The sequence below is a fragment of the Papio anubis genome, chromosome 2 (genome assembly GCF_008728515.1).
Source record: "Papio anubis isolate 15944 chromosome 2, Panubis1.0, whole genome shotgun sequence".
In the NCBI taxonomy this organism is placed as follows: Eukaryota; Metazoa; Chordata; class Mammalia; order Primates; family Cercopithecidae; genus Papio; species Papio anubis.
In genome coordinates, this window is record NC_044977.1 from 33,030,314 (window position 1) to 33,053,044 (window position 22,731).

The 22,731-nt window shown below is 38.2% G+C and overlaps 1 protein-coding gene across 5 annotated transcripts in view; it reads right to left on the reverse strand.

Annotated features, from left to right (window-relative positions):
- Nucleotides 1–22,731, reverse strand: part of CFAP44 (cilia and flagella associated protein 44) — a 148,147-nt gene that overhangs the window by 25,536 nt on the left and 99,880 nt on the right. For all 5 annotated transcript variants that reach the window (XM_009199989.4, XM_003893935.5, XM_017955139.2 and 2 more), the window contains 5 exons: nucleotides 20,727–20,901; nucleotides 12,145–12,322; nucleotides 8,899–9,399; nucleotides 6,358–6,561; nucleotides 4,856–5,051 (listed from right to left, as the gene is read on the reverse strand). In XM_009199989.4, the coding sequence (XP_009198253.2) occupies nucleotides 4,856–5,051; nucleotides 6,358–6,561; nucleotides 8,899–9,399; nucleotides 12,145–12,322; nucleotides 20,727–20,901 (1,254 nt within the window). The remainder of the gene's footprint in view (nucleotides 1–4,855; nucleotides 5,052–6,357; nucleotides 6,562–8,898; nucleotides 9,400–12,144; nucleotides 12,323–20,726; nucleotides 20,902–22,731) is intronic.

The window sequence follows — 22,731 nt, forward strand, 5'->3', positions numbered from 1 at the left end:
AAAAACTTCCCCAATCTTATTAGAAAGTTTGACATACAAATTCAAGAAATACAAGGAACCCCAGCTATACACTATACAAGATAACCATCCCAAGGCACAAGGTCATTAGATTCACCAAGCACAATGCAAAAGAAAAAAAATCTTAAAGGCAGCTAAAGAGAAGGGTCGAGTCACATACAGAGGGAACCCCATCAGGCTAGCAGCAGACCTCTGAGCAGAAATCTTACAAACAAGAAGAGACTGGGGGCCTATTTTCAGTGTCCTTATAAAGAAAATAAATTTGAACCAAGAATCTCACATCCTGCCATACTAAGTTTCATAAGTGAAGGAGAAATAAAATCCTTCTCAGGCAAGCAAATGCTGAGGGAATAAGCTTCAACTAGACCAGTCTTAGAAGAGGTCCTTAAGGGAGTGTTAAACATGGACTCAGAAAAAAAAAACAAAAAAAAAACAATACCTGCTACCACAAAAACACACTTTAGCACACAGCTGACAGGCACTATAAAGCAACTACAAAATCAAGTCTACATAACAACCAGCTAACATCATGATGACAGGATCAAAATCACACATATCAATACTAACCTTGAATGTAAACGAGCTAAACACCCCACTTAAAAGTTAGAGTGCCAAACTGGATAAAAAGACAAGAACCAACCATCTGTTGTCTTCAAGAGGCCCATCTCAGATATAATTATGCCCATTGGCTCAAAGTAAAAGGATGGAGAAAGATCTACCATGTAAATGGAAAACAAAAAAAAAGAGCAGGAGTTGCTATTCTTATATCAGATAAAACAGACTTTAAACCAATAAAAATTAAGAAGGATAATGAAGAGCATCACATAATGATAAAGAGTGCAATCTAACAGGAAGACTTAACTATCCTAAATATATATGCACCCAACATTGGAGCACCCAGATTCATAAAACAAGTTCTTCCTGGCCTACAAAAAGACTTAGACAACCACATAATAGTAGTGTAAGACCTCAACATCCCACTGACAGCATTAGACAGCTCATCAAGGCAGAAAACTAACAAAAAAACTCTGGACTTAAACTCAACACTTGACCAACTGGACCTAATACACATCCACAGAACACTCAATCCAACAACTTAGAAGATACATTCTTCTCACCTGCACACGGAACATATTCTAAGATTGACCACATGCTTGGTCATAAAGCAAGAGGAAAAGAAATAACTATAATTAGAGAAGAACTTAATGAATTTGAGATATAAAAATCCATACAAAAGATTCATGTTCTCATCAGAGAAGTGCAAATGAAAACCACAATGAGATACCATCTCACACCAGGCAGAATAACTATTATTAAAAAGTCAAAAAAGAGGCTGCTGAGGCTATGGAGAAATGGGAGCACTTATACACCATTGGTGGGAATGTAAATTAGTTCAGCCACTATGGAAAACAGTTTGGAGATTTCTCAAAGAACTTAAAAATGAGCCACCATTTGACCCAGCAATCCTATTACTGGGTATATACACAAAGGAAAATAGATCATTATACCAAAAAGACATATGCACTCATGTTCATTGCCATGTGTATTAGTCCGTTCTCACACTGCTAATAAAAACATACCCAAGGCTAGGTAATTTATAAAGGAAAGAGGTTTAATTGACTCACAGCTCAGCATGGCTGGGGATGCCTCAGGAAACTTAAATCACAGTAGAAAAGGAAGTAAACATGTCCTTTTCCACATGGCGGCAGGAAGGAGAAGTGCAGAGTGAAGGGGCAGGGGAAGCCCCCTATAAAGCCATCAGATCTCATGAGAACTCACTCATTATCATGAGAATAGCAGCATAAGGGTAACCACTCCGATGATTCAATTACCTCCAATCAGATCCCTCCCTTGACATGTGGGGATTATGGGGACCACAATTCAAGATGAGATCTCAGTAGGGACACAGCCAAACCATAACACAGTGCTATACACAATAGCAAAGACATGGAATCAACCTAGGTGTCTATCAATGGTGGGCTGGACAAAGAAAATCCACATATACACCATTGAATATTACACAGCCATAAAAAAATAATGAAATCATGACCTTTGCAGCAACGTGGATGGAGCTGGAGACGATCATCCTAAGCAAATTCACGCAGGAACAGAAAACCAAATACTACATATTTTCAATTATAAGGGAGAGCTAAACACATTGAGCACACATGGACATAAACACGGAAACAATAGACACTGCAGACTATTAGAGTGGTGAGGGAAGAAGGAGGGGGCCATTGGCTGAAAAACTACCTATTTGGTACTATGCTCACTACCTGGGTGCAACATACCAATGTAACAATCCTGTACATATATCCCCTGTATCTAAAATAAAACCTGAATTTTTTTTAGAAAAAAAGAATGCAACAGGTGATATTACTACAGACCCTGTAGACACTAAAAAGATAAGGATATTCATGCATTAATTTGGCATCTTACATGAAATATACCAATTCCTCAAAAAAACCACGAACTACCATGATTCACCCAATACGAAATAGATCATTTGGGTTGGGCGCAGTTGCTCACGCCTGTAATCCCAGCATTTTGGGAGGCCAAGGCAGGTGGATCACGAGGTCAGCAGATCAAGACCATCCTGGCCAATATGGCAAAATCCTGTCTCTACTGAAAATACAAAAAAAATTAGCTGGGTATGGTGGCATGTGCCTGTAGTCCCAGCTATTCAGGAGGCTGAGGCAGAAGAATCACTTGAATCTGGGAGATGGAGGTTGCAGTGAGCAGAGATTGCACCACTGCACTTCAGCCTGGTGACAGAGCAAGACTCTGTCTCAAAAAAAAAAAAAAGAAAAGAAAAGAAAAGAAACAGATCATTTGAACATTTGAACAGCCCTATACCTATTAAGAAAGTTGAATTTGTAATTTAAAACCTCCCCAAAAGAAATCTTCAAATTCAAATACTTTCACTGGTGAATTCTACAAAGTGTTTAAAGAATAATTACCACCAATTCCACGCAAGATCTTCCAGAAAATCAAATGGAAAAGAAAATTTTCTGATTCATATTATGAAGCTAGTTTTTATTACCCTGATATTAAAACCAGACAAAGACAGTGCAAAAAATGAAAACTACAGAAAAATGATCTTCATGAATATAGACAAAACATTTCTCAATGAAATATTAGCAAATAGAATTAATCAATATATAAAACGAATTTTACACTATGCCAAGGAAAGTTTATTTCAGAAATGCAATTCTGATTTAATAATCCATAATCAGTCAATGTAGTCTACCATATTAATAGGCTAAAAAGAAAATCATATGATCATCAATCAATGTAGACAGGCATCTGACAAATTTCTACCCCCATTCATGAAAAAAATTCATGAAAAAGAGGAACAGAGGGGAACTTCCTTAACTTAATAGAGTATCTATAAAACACCTACAAGTAACATTATACTTAATATTGAAAATAAAGTAAGAATGTCAGCTCTCAGCATTATCATAGAACTGGATGTTCTAGCCATGCAATAAGGCAAGAAAATGAAATAGGCATCCTTATCAGAAATAAATAAATAAAACTGCCTATATTCACAGATGAAATTATTAGATGAAATTATTTTCCCATTATTAACGGCAAAACCCACAATTACTTTTGCACCAACCTAATATCATCTACATAGAAATTCCCAAGGAATTTATCAAAACCTCTTAGAACTAATAAGTAAGGTTACAGGATATCAGCTAAACATGTAATCTATGAGTAGCAATGAACATGAGGACACTGAGATTAAAAATACAGTATCATTTAAAATCACTAAAAAAGGAAATAGGTGTAAATCTAATAAAACATGAACATGAATTATATACTGAAAACTAGTATATGATTTTGTTCTACAGGGTCTCGCTCTGTTGCCCAGGCAGGAGTACAGTGGCGTGATCTTGGCTCACTGCCAGCTCTGCCTCCCGGGTTCACACCATTCTCCTGTCTCAGCCTCCCAAGTAGCTGGGACTACAGCATATTGTACCTTCTAATGGAAAACTCAATGTAAGTAAAGATACCAGTTGTCTCTAAATTAATATACAGTTTTAACACAATTACTATGAAATTTCCAACAAGATTTTTTGCAGATATAAACAATATTATTCTAAAATATGGAAATATCAAGGAACTAGAATAGCTACAACAATTTTACAAAAGAAGAATAAAGTAGGAGGAGTTAGTCTTCCTGATTTAAGGGCTCAACATGTAGCTACAATAATCAAGACTGTCGTATTGGTGAAAAGATTGACATATAGATCAATGGAGCAGAATACAGAACCTAGAAATAGATCCACACAAAGATGCCCAGATGATCTGGACAAAGATCAAAGCAATTCAGTCAAAGACAGACAACATTTTCAACAAATGATACTACAGTAAATGAAAAGGCAAGCTACACACTAGGAAAAAATATTTGCAAACCACATATCTGACACAGGACTAGTATACAGAATATATAAAGAACTCTCAAAACTCAACAGTAAAAAAAGCAAGTGATCCTATTTAAACATGGGCAAAAGGAGACATTTCACCAAACAAGATATACATATGGCAAATAAACACATAAAAAGATGTGCTTATTAACTTAAACTACACTATGCTAACTCATACCAGATACACGTAAACATGTGTGCACATGTGCAAACAAACATGCACACAGATTAACTCGAGGTGTTGGAAGACCTTAAGGTTTATGTCTTCTCTTTAGCCTCCAGAGTGTCTCTACATTGTCTATGTTATAGTGAAAAAAATAGGGTATCTAACAAGTCCCTTAGTTACCTCTCTATTTCATGTTAATGAGAGAAAATAAGATCGTATGCAAGAAAGAAATACAAACCAGCATCTCCTTCAACTTCTTTTTTCTTTACCCGTTTAATCTTCTTCTTTAGGACCTTCATGAGGAAGTTTGCAAATTTATTGTTTTCTCCAATGGCTGTTTGAAAACCAGCATAGAGTGCCTTTTCTTGCTCCTGGAGTTTGGTGATTTCATTCTTTTTCTCTTCCATCTCTTTAAGAGTTTCATTTATTTTCCACTAAATGAATAAAAACAAGAAAAAATGATAAATATTTCTGATAAACCAAGTTCAGAGAGCAATGTACTTTACAACGCAAGGTTATATTTTTTTGTTGTTGTTTGTTTGTTTGTTTGTTTTGAGGCGGAGTCTCGCTCTGTCGCCCAGGCTGGAGGGCAGTGGCGCCATCTCAGCTCACTGCAAGCTCGGCTTCCCGGGTTCACACCATTCTCCTGCCTCAGCCTCCGGAGCAGCTGGGACTACAGGCGCCCGCCACCACGCCCGGCTAAATTCTTTTTGTATTTTTAGTAGAGAGGGGGCACCGTATTAGCCAGGATGGTCTCCATCTCCTGACCTCGCGATCCGCCTGCCTCGGCCTCCCAAAGTGCTGGGATTACAGGCTTGAGCCACCTCGCTCGGCCAGTTACAGTTTACAAATATATTTTTTAAAACATCTTAAAAGAAGTTTACATTTCTGATGTTTGCAGAGCCATCAATTTATTGGTTAAAATTTTATAATTCCTTTGTAAAAATCAGTTATGTTTAGAATTAGAAAATCAGCTTTTTTAGTGCTAAACATTCCCCCAAAATCTAAATTAAATTGAAACTTTTCCTTGAAATTCCTTAAATTGAATATGTGGATGTCAGCTAATATTTTTGCATGTGTAGTCTCAAAAACCAAAGAATTTTTTGTATTGATATATGATAACTAAAACAAAAAGACATATAATTTCTAGTGAAGCTAATATACCTAAAAATGAATGTTACTATGTAGCATATACTATCTATTTAATAGAATCTTTCTTCTTTTAAAACAAAGCTAGTAAAATTTATTTTCTGAAAGTTAATATACAAATATAACAAATAATGGAACCTCATTTCTTATGATATTCAATCATATATTACACTGAAGCTATCATACTTAAGAAACTTACCAGCTTCTCTTTCAGTTATTTTCATAAGGATAACTTAAAATCAAAACTCAATTTTATATCATAGCTTACTTTTTTGTTTTTTAGGAAACCCAGCTCGCCAGGCTGGAGTAGACTGGCACAATCAGAGGCTCACTTTTGAAAATTTTATTCTCCTACCTTACAGAATATCAGACCAAATTTACTAAAAAATCTAAATCATTTCTCTTTGACCATGAATACTAAAGATGGAGAGTAGGTAGGAATAACAGGAAAAAGGAGGAGGGGAAAGAAGACAAGAAAGAGATGAGGGCTAGAACAAGTAGGAGAATTGAGTTAAGAAGAAAAATAAAAAGAAATCAAGCTTCTCCATAACTAAGGGAGGAGCCAGCTAGGATTCTTCTGCCCATTCATACTTGCATGTACTGTTCCTCTTTGTCCAAGGAATTAACACGCTCTTGGAGTATGTTCTCCTGTTTTTCAAAATTCTTCAGGAGAAGTATTTCTTGAAATAAGGTGACATGGTGCAGATCAGATAATTTCATCTGAGTATCTAGTTTCAGTTTCTGATGTCTAAGGAGACGGAGTTCTGCATCAAAAGTGACAATCAGTTCTTTGACCTGAGAGGGAAAAAATATTTGAGGATACATTAGAAGACTAGATAAATGCATTTTTAAACTATCTAAGAATACTAATTTGTAATAAATCATTTTTTATTATGCCCTTATGGATGGAGAATTGTGTGTGTGTGTGTGTAGTCACAAAAATAAATTCATTAATTACATTAAGTTTGCATAAGTTAATTTATTAAGTGGTAGGAACTGTGTAACTAGAAGTCCTTCCAGCTATTTCTTCACCATTGACTAAGCCATCAATCAAGAATGCCCTTCTACAGTACATACAGCTTATGAGCTCTCTGAGTGGGTAGTGTTTCTGTCTCCTCTTTATTTTCCACAGTATCTCTACAATCCCTTTTATATAGTAAACACAAATAAATACATTTCCCAACTTCTTATGTTGAAAATGTTCAAACCTACAGAATGGTAAATATTTTAAAATACATAAAATAATCATGGAGTCACAAAAAACCTGTTCAATCTTTTTCTAAGACTGAAGAAATTAAGGTCAAAGGTAGTTTTCCTGATAAGAGCCTAAGTATCCCAAGTCCTAGTTCAGACTTTAATCCACTATGGTCCTACTAATTTGAAGTCTTCAGTTTTGTTCTGATTTTGGTAAAGCTTTCCCCCCCAGTATCACAAAGAAGAATAAGAGGTCAAGAGAGAGCCCCAAGGGCTGATTCTCCTGAGGAAACTGTAACAATAGGAAGAGACAAACCATTCTATGTTTTTAATTAGTTTGTACATGATAGGCAGCCTCAACTGTCAAAAGTCTGTAATAAGTGAGGACCCAGACTGGGGCTGAGGAGAGAGAGGTCTGTGGGTTTGGAGCAGTGAAACTACCAGAGAAATTCAGAGAGCTGAAAAAAAAAAACAAAAACAGAGAGAAGAAAAAATTAAACTTTTAAGTAACTATCGCTATAGACTATATGTCTGGGCTCCCCTTTAAAGCTTGTTTAACAAACTTGAATTATTACTGCATTTATTTGGAGGCAGGCCTGTATTTTCTTCAGTGCAATACCATTCTTAAACTGAACCACATAGGTCTCCAAGTCTGTAAGGATTACACTTGTTTTATTCTCTCCAACCCCAATAGCCTATAAGCTTTGTGAAGACAGAGAACATGTCTTTCTTAGGAATTGTTGTATCTCTAATCCTATCTATCAGTGTCCCTGCATATAGAACATCCAATAAATATTTGTTAAATTAATAAATTAGTTACAATTAAATCAATTAAAACCTTTGACTGAATATCTATGGTATGTTTGACATTGTCCTAGACAATGTGGAGGAATCAGAAGAAGTATACGTGGCCCTTTGCTCAAGAATTATGTAATTTAATTTTCAAGACAATACTAATACCCATGAAACAGCAAGGAAAATTAGTGTAAAACATGAGATGCTTATTACAGGTGCAACTGGAGTTTAGAAACAAGGAAAGCATAAGTAATGTGAGCGGAAAATGCTGGAGAGGGTTTGGAACTGAGCCGTGCTTTGATGACTCAACTCTGGAAGGAAGTCATTACTGGTAGAAGGAAACAGCAAAGGAAAAAGCACAGATATAAAACTCAGAATGGTGTGGGAGAAAAAGGTGGAGTGAAAAGAGGCAAGAACAGTGAGAAAACAGGGCTGGACAAAGAAGAGATAATGGTGAAGAATAAGGCTGGAAAGCTATTGAGGGCATCACCACAGGGTGGAGATGGAAAGACACACTGAAGAAAGGGAATCCATATGGCTGGCAGCAGAGAGTTATCTCTCCAAGAAAGGTTCTTTTCCCTTCATATTCAAAGAACATCCTGCCCAACAGGTCCTAGTCTGGACCTGATTTTCCTAGAAATAAAAATAGTTGCCATTCCAGCTCCAGAACAATCTCAAACCCAGTAGTCACCATAAACACTTCTACTAATGGAAGAAACTACATACTAGAGAAAAAGGATGGTGTGAAAAGTAGAGGGTGCCCTGTTTCTCTGGAAAATTCTTAACTATGTTCCATCCATCATCTATGTTCCATCCATCATCTAAAAGCTGCTCCTCCACTTCCCCTTTACGATGACTTCAGTTGGATGCCAAGTAACTGAAACATGGGCTTCCCCTTCATTCTTTGCCAGCTTTCCAAAACAAAACAAAAAAAAGTTTAAAAGCTCTGTAGTTCTGGGAAGAGCACAATGATTTCCAGAAGGCCAAGGATAGGGAAGAAGCCAAGCCATCACTGAGTGGTGAGTTGGTCAGGGTTTGGGAAAGGTTCATGCAGAGAAATTTAAAATAAATAAAAAACCCAACCCATTTTTTTCCCTTCTCTTCTCTCTTTCAGCTTTAACTAGGAACAGGTTCACCCCTTACCCTGTTGACCAAATACTGTTGCATGTACACGTGTTTAATCTCATCTCTCTTCATAATTTCCAGCTCCACATCCGTTGGCTCTGCTTTTTCAAATTCCATATACTTTGGTATATCCAGGCTGAGTGTTGATGCCTTTGATGATCTAGACATTGAATCTCGGGTTGTCAAATCCCCATCCTTTCCAGAAGAGAGCTTGAGGAATCCTCCACCTGGGCCTCCAGACCCTGTCTGTTCCACTCCGGGGGACTTTTCATCATCACTTTTCATATGCTGTTGCTTAAAATTTAGGAGAGTTTCTTCATCATACTGAAATCTCTTTTCTGGAACTTCTTCCGGGTGTATCTGAGGAATTTGGGGAATGGGTATGTGCTTGGATACGTGAAGAGTCGACTGAATGTTCTTCAGTTCTTGTACCAGGCACTGTATTTCCTCAACAACAGCCACTTTAAGGTCTCTAAGAGAGAGAATGCACTTGTTCATGTACCTTTTATTTCCATGGACCTGAAAAAAAGAAGAGGAAGGAAACAACAGTACAACCGTCTGACAAATAACTGCATGGAGTACGATCTGCTCTTTTCCCTTGCTGAAAGGCCTAGCAAAAATTCAAGATAAAAGTTCATCTGATCATACCTTTTTACCACCAAGTTTCCCTTTTCTCTAATATTTAGGATTTTTTCCATTTAGCTCCTCCAAGATGGAAGGACAGTTTAGATGTGACCTCTGGTATCTCTTGGCTTCCCACGATTTGTTCCCTCCAGATGGCTTATGTGGCTGAGTTCCCCTGTCCTCCTTTACCACTCCATGGAAGTCCTTCCTGGAGCCTTATTCAAGTTGGATACTCTCTCCAGGGAGGAAGGGAACAGGAAGGCGATTAATGCATTTTCCTGCTGGAACTTTGAATCCCTTGGACTTAGACTCACTTAGGGCTGCCCACCTAGGCCCAAACTACAGGTTAGCCTATTTTCATTCTGAATTTTGGCCACATGATTATCATTACTCCTTGTGTAGGCAAGGCCATGATTCTGAATTTCAGTAGCATGTCATACCAAGAGACTGCAGGATCCTTCCTTCATTCCTTCTCCATTTATCTAAGCCAAGCTGTGCCTCTGCTTCCAGGCACAGGGGCTATATAATCTCATTGCTCTTTCATTACTAGCTGTCTCCCTGGTCTGTGTTGTCTAAATGCCATTCCCAGAGCCTAAGCACATGCAACCCTACTTTCTGTGTGCAGTTAGGCTACTAGATTGTCCAAAGGCCATGAAGAGTTACTTTTCGTAGGAAGATCAAAAGTCACTCCTTCAAGCAGTCTTACAAAAGCCACATATATATTTACTATCTGCAACACAGAAAACTATATCAAGATAGAGGATATGTTCTGCAACTTGAAAATAAACCTTTAAACCACTAAGGTTTAAACTCAAAAGCCAACAGTTGGGTGAATGACAACCACCACTGAAGTGTCTGATGGATTGCAGATTAGGCCACCAACAACAAACCTAAATCACTGATGGCTATACGACCTACCTCTTTAAGGAGCCTCTTCACACATCAATTCTTTCTTTCTAGTTTTACAAATACCACACAAACCTAAATACTGGCTGAAAAAAAAGATGAACAATACACTATTTTAAAAATATTTAATACTTTTCAATGATTTTCAATTTGACCATGACAATAAAGACCATTTATGGATTTTGACCATTAAATTAACCCTATGAGGTATACCAGACATGTCTTGTTGTTAATTGGCATTAATACTCTTTTTACAGATGAAATAAAAGGCTTAGGGAGATTTGTATGACTTAGCAAAGTTCACATGGCTATTAAGTGGCAGAGATGGAAACAGAACTCCAGTCTTCTGACTTGTAGAAAAAGGTGTTCTATGTGATTTTATTTTAACAAAGCAAATTTCAATGTAATACAATTAAGTTGAAGACATCATACCTGCCCATCTCCTCAACTAGAGTATGAAATTTCAGATTGGATAAATCGTGGTCATAAGAACATTTCTCTACAATGATGGATGTAACATGATGAATAAATAAAAATTACCTTAGAAGAACAACTAGGAAAACAATCCAAATGGTCATTATTAAAATGTCCAAATTGTCCATTTTGATGAGAAACACACCGTTATGAGCTATGAAAATGGATTTGTGGATATGAATTGCCAAGCCAGGACCCTTGTGCTACTGGGATGCATCTCTTTGGTGAAACAGAAAAAGACACCCGTTCCTCAGGACACTTCATTTTCATTTGTCAGATAATTATAAAATATTCAAAAATACTATTAATATATCTGTGATGTGATTGGTACCCTCTCCAAAGTGATGCCTTGAAATGTGCAACCTCCACAACCACACTAGGTTACCGTGTATCAAGTTCTCCTAAAAGTAGTAGCTCAGATGACCTCTAAGCCTTTAAGTATAAAAAGTCACTTGTCAGTCCAAATGGTGATTAAGGAATTAATATAGCAGGAAGAGGAACTTTGATAAAAAAACGGGGATCAGAATGATCAGGATGATTGAAAGTGGTTTGGAGGAATGCAGACAAAATAACAAAGAAATATATTAGTTTGTTAACACTGAGTTGCCTAGAAAAGTTTGGAAGTCCTACAAAAAAAAAAAAAAAAAAGCCTAAATAATGGCCTTTTTAATCTAAGTCCTTAGTGGTCCATGGCAACGAAAAACTAAATCCAATGAGGATTTGTTTGAATTTCAGAGGTTCGAAGTCCACAAAATATAATGCTTACCCATGAAACTGGTACTGAAACATGGTATTTTAAGGAAAGCTCAAAGACAGAATGAGTCTTCTGAGAAATGCTAACCCAACAAAGATGTATTAATACTTCTAATAAGGCCACAGTAAAAAAGAGATAGAGACATTCATCAGAGAGTCAAACTCCGACCTAGAATACTAGATATCCCTGATGACCCTGCCACACCTGTCAGGTAATACCCATCTATAACCCTCAGATACACTGTAAGTATTTGCAGCTGGTTCTTCCATATTAGCTGACTAACCATGGACAAATCTCTTGTCCTCTCTGGGCCTCAGTTTCCTTATTTGTAAAAAGAGGACATTCTAGATAATCATGGAAGTCTTTTCCAGTTCTAAATTTCTAAGGTTGTATATTCTTATTGACCAGATAGGGCTTGACCAGATAGGGAAATGAATGGTTTTAGCAGAATTTAATTAAGAACCCAGGGTGCTTTCTCCATTGTCATAAAATCTGTAGATAAGTACCAAAGAATCTAGGTGTCCTAGTTCCTCTTCCTTCTTGGCAGCATTTATTCTCATGTGCTCAGGTATCTTATAGTCTGGGGCTGTCTTCAGATTGAAATCTCCCATATACACCTGGGCTTCTTTGATGGCTTGAAGATCTTTAGGATCTTCATAGTCGTCACCAGGTTTACTCTTGTATCTATTAGAAAAATAGACAACCCAGACACAAATATGACAATAAACTCTAATTTGTCTACATTAATATAGGCATATATTCAAATTTAATCATTATACAAAAGTTTAATTTCAAATCTGTGATGCCACTTTTGTCACAGAGCCCAAGCATTTTTTAAAAGTCAATTACTACTTTTAAAGTATCCCAAGCAAAATAATATACAATTATATAAATAGGAACCAATCACTAGATTGTACTGAAATAATCTGAATTACTGGTAGGCTTTGGTTCACTTCTAAGTAATTCATATTAACGTTGTTACTTATTCTCTTGATATAAATTACGTCTTGGAAATTAGGTGGGTTTTTTAATGACTATAAAGTCAATTAAACTTTTTTTTTTTTTTTTTGAGATGGAGTCTCACTCTTTTTGCCTGGCTGGAGTGAGTGGTACAATCTCAGCTCACTGCAACCTCCACCTCCCAGGTTCAAGTGATTCTCCTGCCTCAGCCTCCCAAGCAGCTGGGACTACAGAGATGGTCTCGATCTCCTGACCTCGTGATCTGCCTGCCTCAGCCTCCCAATGAGATGGGATTATAGTCGTGAGCCATTATGCCCAGACAATTAAACTTTGTAATTGCATAAGTGCTTGCTGTAAAATTTTCAGAAAAGGTATCTAGTTTAAGATGATAGCATGAACATACATATTTGCCTCTCCCTCTGTACCCAAATTCCATGAAAATGATAGTATAGAAGTACAAAAAGTTGTAAATTATCAGAAATCTAAGAATGGAATAGAAAGCCATGAGCAAACCAGTGACACTGATCCATTTCTGGAAGACAAAAAGAAGATAAAATTACATTAATGAATAAACCAGACCAAACTATAGCCCAGAATACCCACAAGATAAGGCCACAAAAAGGATTGAATATTATCTTCTTGGTGAAGTCCCTAGAATGCTCCAAGCACAAACAGGACAGGTACAGAATGGAATGCTAGATATATTTAGCAAAATTAATTAAAGGATTGAAAAAAAATGCTTAAACCAGTTGGGCCCTCCCAAACTTTCCCACCTGCATACATACAAAACAGTGGCAATCTTTATATCCAGACTAAAATCAAAGAATTATTCTCTACAGAAACTGAACTCTCTGCTTTGGAAGTACTAAGGTATCTAAAGGTATGGGCTATCATAATACCTTGGTACTAGTAAAAGGCCCTTCATTGGGAGATCCCAACATACCTGACTAATTTTTTAAAGTAAAGTCTACTAGCCAACATAAGCATGTATATGTAGCTCTCAGAGGAAACCCATACCATCTATTGTATTAACTGACAATCATTTATTTGTGTAAAACTGCACTAAAATGAAGGATTACTATTTTTAAAGAAAAGGAAAGGAGAAAGGGAGAAAGGAAAGGAAAGAAAGAAAAAGGAAGGAAACAAAAAGGAAGGGAAGGGAAGAGAAGAGCTACTTCTGCCTCTGGCCACGTGAGAGTAACAGCACCCATTGTCATCCTCATAATATAAACAACCAGAAAACTGAATAAAAATATGTGAAACAATTATGTTCAGACATTGAAAATAAAGAGCATAAAACTGTAATTCTTGAGAAAAGTAAAAAGACATGATCCTTATTATCTCCTGGCTGCCGCATAGAGGAAATTACCAGCCTGTGGAGTAGGATCAGGATCCCAAACACAGCCCAGGGAACTCACTGACTGAGGAGACAGAGATTAGAGTACAAGGAGGCCAAATTTGGTGCTAAGAAATTTGTGGAAAAGAATATCAGAGGTACACAAAGAAATGCCTCTGAAAATCTACATAGAACCTTAACATTTTGGCTGAGTATTAATCTGTACATGCATAATGTGAACCACCATGAAGCTGGGCAAAGAACAACTCCTGAGAAAAGTACAATTACTGGGAAACTGTAGAACAAATAATTCTCATAGTTTACACATAGCTGGGAATCACTCATGTTCCCACCAACTGGAGAGACCTTGTTGAGTACAGAGGACATTCAAGAATAACCATAAAAAAATCATGCCTTCAAAGACAAAAAGGCATAGAAGATATGAAAAACAATATCAATCATCTTGTCCTAATTGACATTTATAGAACACTACACCAAACAATGCAAGAAAGCATATTCTTTTCAAGCACGTATTGAACTTTTATGTAGACAGACTGTATATGCAGGGCCATAACACAGTTCTCCATAAATCTTTAAAAATTTAAATTATATAGACTATTTTCTATTACCACAAACAACTAAATTAGAAATCTAATTTAGAAACATATTTTTTAAACTCCAAATCTTTGGAAACTAAATTGCAAGTCAAGGAAGTAATCACAAGTGATGTTAGAAACACTTTGGAGGCTGGGCGCGGTGGCGCAAGCCTGTAATCCCAGCACTTTGGGAGGCCAAGACGGGCGGATCACGAGGTCAGGAGATCGAGACCATCCTGGCTAATACGGTGAAACCCTGTCTCTACTAAAAACAACAAAAAACTAGCTGGGCGAGGTGGCGGGCGCCTGTAGTCCCAGCTACTCGGGAGGCTGAGGCAGCAGAATGGCATAAACCCAGGAGGCAGAGCTTGCAGTGAGCTGAGATCCGGCCACTGCACTCCAGCCTGGGTGACAGAGTGAGACTCCGTCTCAAAAAAAAAAAAAAAAAAAGAAATACTTTGGACTACATGGTAATAAATATCTACCATATGAAAATGTGTAATGCAGCTAACTCAATGCTTAGGAGGAAATTTATAGTTTAAATGTTTATATTACAAAGGAAGAAGGGCATAGAATCAAAACTTATACACAGGTTTACACACTAAGAAGCAAGAAACTAAAAGCTAATTAAACCTAAGTTAACTAGAAGGGAAGAAATTATAAAAATAATAGTAAATCAATGACAGAGAAAGCAGACCAAACAATATTTTAAAATCTATGACCAAAAGCTAGTTCTTTGAAAATATCTATAATGTGGGTAAATCACTAGCTGGAATGATGAAGAAAAAGAGATAATATGAAAATTAACAATGTAAATAAAACAGAGGGCATCAAAACAGATACTACAGAAATTAAATATAAGGGAATAATATAAACTACTTCATGCCAATAAAATTAACAACTTAGACGAAACGCACAAATTTCTTCAAAGACACAAATTATAAAAACTGACTCAAGAAGAAATAGAACATCTGGATAGTACTATAACAACAAAAATTTTAAATTTGTATTTAAAACTATCCCTCAAAGAATACTTACAGATGGATTCATTGACAAATTCCTTAGTAAAGCAGAAGAAAGAAAACAGAAATCCAAAACATAGAACAAACAGAAAACAAAATACAGAATCGCAGATGTAAGGCCTAAATATACATAAGTACGTTAAACATAAATGGTTTAAATATACCATTGAATGACAGAAATGGGCAGTGTGGACTTAAAAACATAACCCAATTGTATGTTGCCTAGTGAAGTTAGTGAAGACACTAACTTCAAATATAAAAGTATAGGTAGGTTGAGGTAAAGGATGGAAACAGTTATATTATTTAAACACTGAATGCTTTCCAAGATAAGGAACAAAGTGTGGATGCTAGTTCTTCCCACTGTATTTCAATATAGTACTGGAAGTTCTAGCCAGTGCAATAACAAAAGGAAATAAGATGCAAACAGATTAGAAATAAAACTGCCCCTGTTTCCAAATGGCATGGTTGTCTACACATAAAATATCAAGAAACCTACCAAAAAAACTCTTACAACTGAGACAGTTTAGAAAGGCCACAGGATACTAGATAAACATACAAAAATCAATTGTATTTCTATACTAGCAGCGAATGTGAACACATAGACACCAATATTAAAAACATAATGGTATTTAAAATTGCTCAAAAAAGAAATGCTTACATGCAAATCTAACAAAACATGAACAGAACCTTTTATGCTGAAAACAGCAAAACACTGATGAAAGAAATCAAAGATCTAAATAAATGGAAAGTCATACCATGTCCATGGATTAGAAGACTCAACACAATAAAGATAAAAATTATCTCCAAATTAATACACTGCTTTAACATAATTCTTATTGAAATTATGGCAAGATTTTCTATACATATAGACAAGATTTTTCTGAAATTTATATGGAAAGAAAAGTAATTATAATGTCTAAAATAATTTTGAAAAATAAAATGAGAGGAATCACTCTACCAGATTTCAAGATCTATTATATAGATATATGAATCAAGACAATGTAGTGTTGGTAAGAGGATAGATATATAGATCAACAGACTTGAAAGTAAACCCAGAAATAGACCCACACAAATATGTCCAAATGATTTCTGACAAAGATGCAAAAGGAATTCAATGGAGGAAATGTCTTTTCAGCAAAAATGCTAGAGTAATTGGACATCTGTAAGAAAAAAACAAATCTCAACCTAAGTCTGATACCTTATTTAAAAATTAGCTTAAATATAAAAAGAAAAACTATAAAATGTTTAAACAAAAATACGATAAAATATTTAGGACCTAGGGCTAGGCAGAGGTCTTAGACTTGACATCAAAATCAAGATTTATATAAGGAAAATTGATAAACTGAACATCAACTAAATTAAAAGCTGTTGCTCTGTGACAAACTCTGTTAAGGGAGGCCAAGTGCAGTGGTTCACACCTGTAATCCCAGCACTTTGGGAGGACAGGGAAGGTAGATCACTTGAGGTCAGGGGTTCCAAACCAGCCTGGCCAACATGATGAAACCCTGTCTCTACTAAAAAAAATTGCAAAAGTTAGTGGGGCATGGTGGCACATGTTTGTAATACCAGCTACTTGGGAGGCTGAGGCAGGAGGATCATTTGAACCCAGGAGACGGAGTTTGCAGTGAGCCAAGATTGCACCACTGCACGCCAGCCTGGGCAACACACGAGACTCTGTCTCAAAAAAAAGAAAGAAAGAACAAACTCTGTTAAGGGAATGAAAAGATAAGCTACAGATTAAGAGACTAAGATAAAATATTTATAAACTATATATCCAACTAGCATATAGTACACATCCAGGACTAGTATCTAGAATATAAAAAGAAGTCTAAAATCTCAACAGTAAAAGGGAGAACAATCCTATTCATATGTGACAAAAAGACACAAAGGGCCATGTCACCAAAAATATACAGATGGCAAATAAACCAATGAAAACATGTGCTTGTCACGTGAAACTACCTCATACCAGATTTTTTTTTAAATCCTCAAATCTCTCTGCTGCTTGCAGAGCAGACTGCTTCTCAGTGTCTGTCAGGGTCTGATAGAAAAGTAACATAACATGTCTCCAGGAGCGTTCAAACATTTGGGTGAAATTCTAGAAAGTCTCTCAGGCTCATCTGAAAAGTTGCCAAGATCTCTCTTAATTTGCATTAAGTCCCATAGGGAGATGGGGACCTTGGCCTAACTGGGCCCAAATTCACTGGGTATCTGTTGGAGGGGCAAGAGTGAGACTGGGGCTTGTTTAGGGTGAGGATTTCTAGGAGAGGGCAAGTGAGGGGCTGAAGCTGGATAAGGAGGTTGGGGTGGATCTGGAGGAGCAAGGCTGGAGGGAGCTCACTCCTCTGCTGGGGGTGCCTCTGGGAGTCATATCTTTAATTCGCTAGGCTTACCCCTTGCAACCTGAGATGGCCAACAGGAGGGCTGGATCAATCCTACACTGTTGGCAAGTCTGGATTGCCTTGCAAGCTATAGAAAGCCTGCACATATGGGGCTTACAGACCATCTGTCCTCACATCCACAGAAAAAGTCCAACTGCTGAATGGTATAAAAATGAATGGTTCCTTCCTGAGGCCAAGCCATCCTTCCTGTAAATCACAATTTGGCCAAATCCTTGTGCAGAGGGCTATGAGGGGTTTTTCCTCCAGATTCTGAGGGTCAAACAGTCCCAGTGGTTCAGGATACACTCCAGAGGAGTATAAGCTGGGGGTGGTGAAGAGAACTGGTTGCCCATTCTGAAAGACAGGGAATAGAGGCATCCCTCCTTCCTTTCCTTCTTTCAGTGAAAACTCAGGGTGTGATGGAGACAGAAAGCAAGCATCCTCCTTTCACTTTCCACCCCTTATCCCTGAGCTGGCCATAGGTACCACTGCGGTATGTACCCATGAAGCAGGGGAAACCTGGAGAATAGTAGTTAACCACCCTCACCTATGCCTCCATTTCTCCCTGCTGTCGGAAGACTGAGTTCCGTGGGTCTGTTTATGCCATGAAGCATGGTCTCCTTCCATGGGGTGGGGGGTTTAGTCGGCAGGAATTGGTCCTGCTTTACATTGTGCCTGTTGCCTGGCTTTGGATCCCTCAGATCCAAAGATCCCTTTGGGTTTTTCTTTCTAGGGCCTCAGCCTGAAGCTTGGAATCAAGGTTGGGACTGAAAAAGTATTTTAGAGGCTGTTTGTATCTATTTAGAGTGTCTCAAGTGTGCCCTGCCAAATCTGCAGTTCTCAGCCAGCAGGGGCCATTCCTGTTAACTTTCTTATCAGAAACAGAGCTAGGGGGAGCCCTCTCACTTAGAAAAGGAAAAAAACAGAAAAACAGTTTAAGGGGCAAAAAGTGGAGAGAGTCTGGGGGAAGAACCCCTTGCTTAGTGCAACTGGGCCTTTCTAATCCTTTTATCTTTCCTTCAGTTCAGACTAGGTTGAATTCCTTGGCCAGGGGAGGAGAGGTTCCGTTGGCATGGTGGGTGAGAAGCACATGTCCATTGGCCCTGTGGGGTTGCAGCTACCATCATAGCTTTCTCCTGCCTTGCTCATGACTGTTGGGCTCGACCCTGGCCTGCTGTGGGCATGCCCAGGTGCCCAAGCTGGGAGGAAAAAGGGTAAGGAGAGGTAGCCTGAGCCATGCATTCCTGCAGCTGTCAAAGTGGAGGCATACATGGCATCTCTACGAACAGTTGGTCTGATTTTCACCTTTGGAGGCTGAGCCTAATGCTCATTTTGCTTAGTAACATTTCCACAGCCTGTAGCAAAACTCCTAACATTATACAAAAGAGATAAGAGCCATTTCAAAGACAGAAAAGAGACAAAGTCTAGGGGTTTCGACCTCCCAGTTAGGGTGGAGTTTTTTAAACTCAGTGAAGAGAAACAGAGCCTTTTACCTGCAGGAAAGAGAAAGGTGGCAGGGTTTTGAAAGAGAGGCAGACCCAAAAGTTTGGCATTCACTCACACTCACCTTCCACAATCCCGGACGAGTCCCCAGTTGAAATGGGAAAGGTTCCCTTGTCCCCCTCACAGGGTGTGCAATGGGAGTGTGGCTCGCTTCTTCAGTACCCCATTGCTCAAACCTCTAGGGGAGCATACAGACCGGCAGGCTGTGGGGCTCCAACCCCATGGCAGTGTCTAGGGGTGAATGTTTACAGCTGAAGCCCCAATGGGCGTGTGTTACAGGGTGCTCTCTTAGTTTGTTGTCTATAGGCAGCCTGTGTTAACCAGCTCAATTAGACTCCCTTCCTTATTACAAAGACAGATGGATTTCTGTATCCCGGAGTTTCTTGCCTTGGTGTACTGAAAGAATCGGATCACATGTGGGCTTGGAGGATGAGTGCAAATTTTTATTGAGTGGAAGTAGCTCTCCTCCAATGGGAGAACCAGAAGGGAGATGGTTTTTCCCTGGATTTGGGCCACTCGGCAGCCCCAGCCCAACTCTCCCGCCAAACTCTGCCTTGCCCACTGGTCAATGGCCTGCCAGCATCTATTGATGTCTGTCAGCATGCTCTTGATGACCAGTTACTTGTGTCATCTGCCAGTGTGTCCCTTATGATATCCAGCCACTTCTGTGTCTGCCTGCTATGGTCTCAGGTTTTAATAGGCCCAGGATGAGGGCATGGCAGGCCAGGGTGGTCTTGGGAAATGCAACATTTGGGCAGGAAATGCCTCTCCTCACCTAGGGCCGTGGGGGTGGAGCTCTAGCCAGGGACCACTCCTTTCTCTGCCCAGCACTTCCCTGCCTCCCTTCCATATAATTTAAAGGGACTAATCCTTTCCCTTCCCAGCACTCCCATATCAATACTGGATATTTTAAAAAAAGAAAGAAATTAACTTCAGATGGTTAAAGATAAAGGTAAGAGCCAAAACTATAAGATGTTAGAAGAACATACAGGAGAATATGTTCATGATTTTGAGATAGAAAAGCATTTCTTAATTCTTAAAAATCATTCTGACTATATAGTATTATTAGCAAAATAGAATTCCTGGACTGGAAACTCTAAGGATTATAGAAGTTCTACCAAGGTATCACCACCCTAAAAGATCCAGTTGACCTGTTTATAATATCTCCTTCTCTGTTTTTATTGTTTTCACTTTTGAAATTAAATGATAACAATGTCAATAAATATAAAGGTTTTTAAGATATATTATTTTGGGACTCACATATTCAAAAGAGTTTAGGTTAAAAAAACTCACAGTTCCTCCCATTCTTTTTTTCGCTGTTGAATCTTTAGTTGTGCCCTTTCAGCTTTCAATATAAGTTTTCTTGTTTTCTCGATTTGATTTTCCACCATAATTTCACTTAGGGTTTTAGGCCGAAATTTCTTCCCTTTTTCTATTATTGATTCTTCTTGTATGGCAATGCTCCCACCTATACAGAGAATCAACATTTTTCAGCCTTTTCGAGACATAAAAACAAAACAAAACTCTCAGATACTGTTTTTAACCTGCTGCATTAAAAAAAAAAAAAAAAAAACAAAAAAAAACGCAGAGAATATATTGAATTCGTAAATCAAAGTATTTATTGAGCACTAGGTGTGGTGGCTCACGCCTGTAATCCCAGCACTTTGGGAAGCTGAAGCAGGTGGATCACTAGAGGTCAAGAGTTTGAGACTAGCCTGGGCAATGTGGTGAAACCCGATCCCTACTAAAAATACAAAAATTAGCCAGCCATGGTGGTGTGTTCCTATACTCTCAGCTACTTGGGAGGCTGAAGCAGGAGAATTGCTTGAACCCAGGAGGCAGAAGTTGCAGTAAGCTGAAATCTTGCCACTGCACTTCAGCCTGGGGAACAGAGCGAGACTCTGTCTCATACAAAACAAAACAAAACAAAACAAAAACAAAAATGTATTTATTGACCAACTACTATGAATTCAACCCCATAATAAGTACTGTGGAATGCCAAAATAAAAAGATCTAAGTCACATTTTTTGCTTTTAAAAACCTTACTAAAAAGTTGGCAAGATAAGACATATATTAAACAATTAGAGAACAAGATAAATGATGATGGACCACTAACATGTTGGGAAAGAGTGTTTGTGACATGATGGCAGGGAAAACGAGAAAAATCGAGTAAGTCCAATTCGATACATACAATTTGAGGTGGCACATACCAACTGAAGTGCTCTGAAGCCAACTAAAAAACTTGTCAGAAACACAGTCAAATAAATAATTTAAAAATTATTGGCTTTATGGCCAGGCCTGGTGGCTCACTCCTATAATCTTATCACTTTGGAAGGCCAAGGTAGGCAGATTGCCTGAGCTCAGGAGTTCAAGACCAGCCTGGGCACAGTGAAACCCCCATCTCTCTAAAAATACACACACACATACACACACACACACACACACAATTAGCTGGGTATAAACCCAGTTACTCAGGAGGCTGAAGTACCAGAATTGCTTGAACCTGGGAGGCGGAGGTTGCAGTGAGCCAAGATTGGACCACTTCACTCCAACCTGGGAGACAGAGAGAAACTCTGTCTCAAAAAAAAAAAAAAAAAAAAAAAATTGGCCGTATCAACTAATGAGTTTCTTTTCTTTTTTTTCTTTTTTGAGACAGAGTCTCACTTTGTCACTTAGTAGAGTGCAATGATGTAATCTTGGCTCACTGCAACCTCTGCCTCTGGCGTTCAAGTGATTCTCCCGCCACAGCCTTGTAAGTAGCTGGGACTACGGGAATGTGTCACCATGCTCAGCTAATTATTGTATTTTTAGTAGAGATGGGGTTTCACCATGTTGGCTAGGCTGGTCTTGAACTCCTGACCTCAAGTGATCCACCTGCCTTGGCCTCCCAAAGTGCTAGGATTACAAGTGTGAGCCACCACACCTGGTCTACTAACAAGTTCCTATTGGGGAATTACTCTATTCATGTTCAAGCTTTAGATAGATATGAAAAATTAAATAATATGAGATACAGAGTTATAAATAACCATTTCATCATATTTCATATTTCAAATATATGGTGGTATAGAGAAAGAAGAGTTTATGTGGCCTGGGTGGTCATGGGAAGGCTTTATAAACAAAAGTGTAATTTAAGCTACATCCCCAAGAATTGGTAGAATTCAGAGAGGAGAGAAGTGAAGAGGTCACTCCAGCAGGAGCCTGAGTGTGGAAGTGTCAGATATAATTAGGGAGCAGCAGGCAGGACAGAAGACTAAACAGGCAAGCTGAACAGTATGAGAAGGCACTACTGGAAACAGAA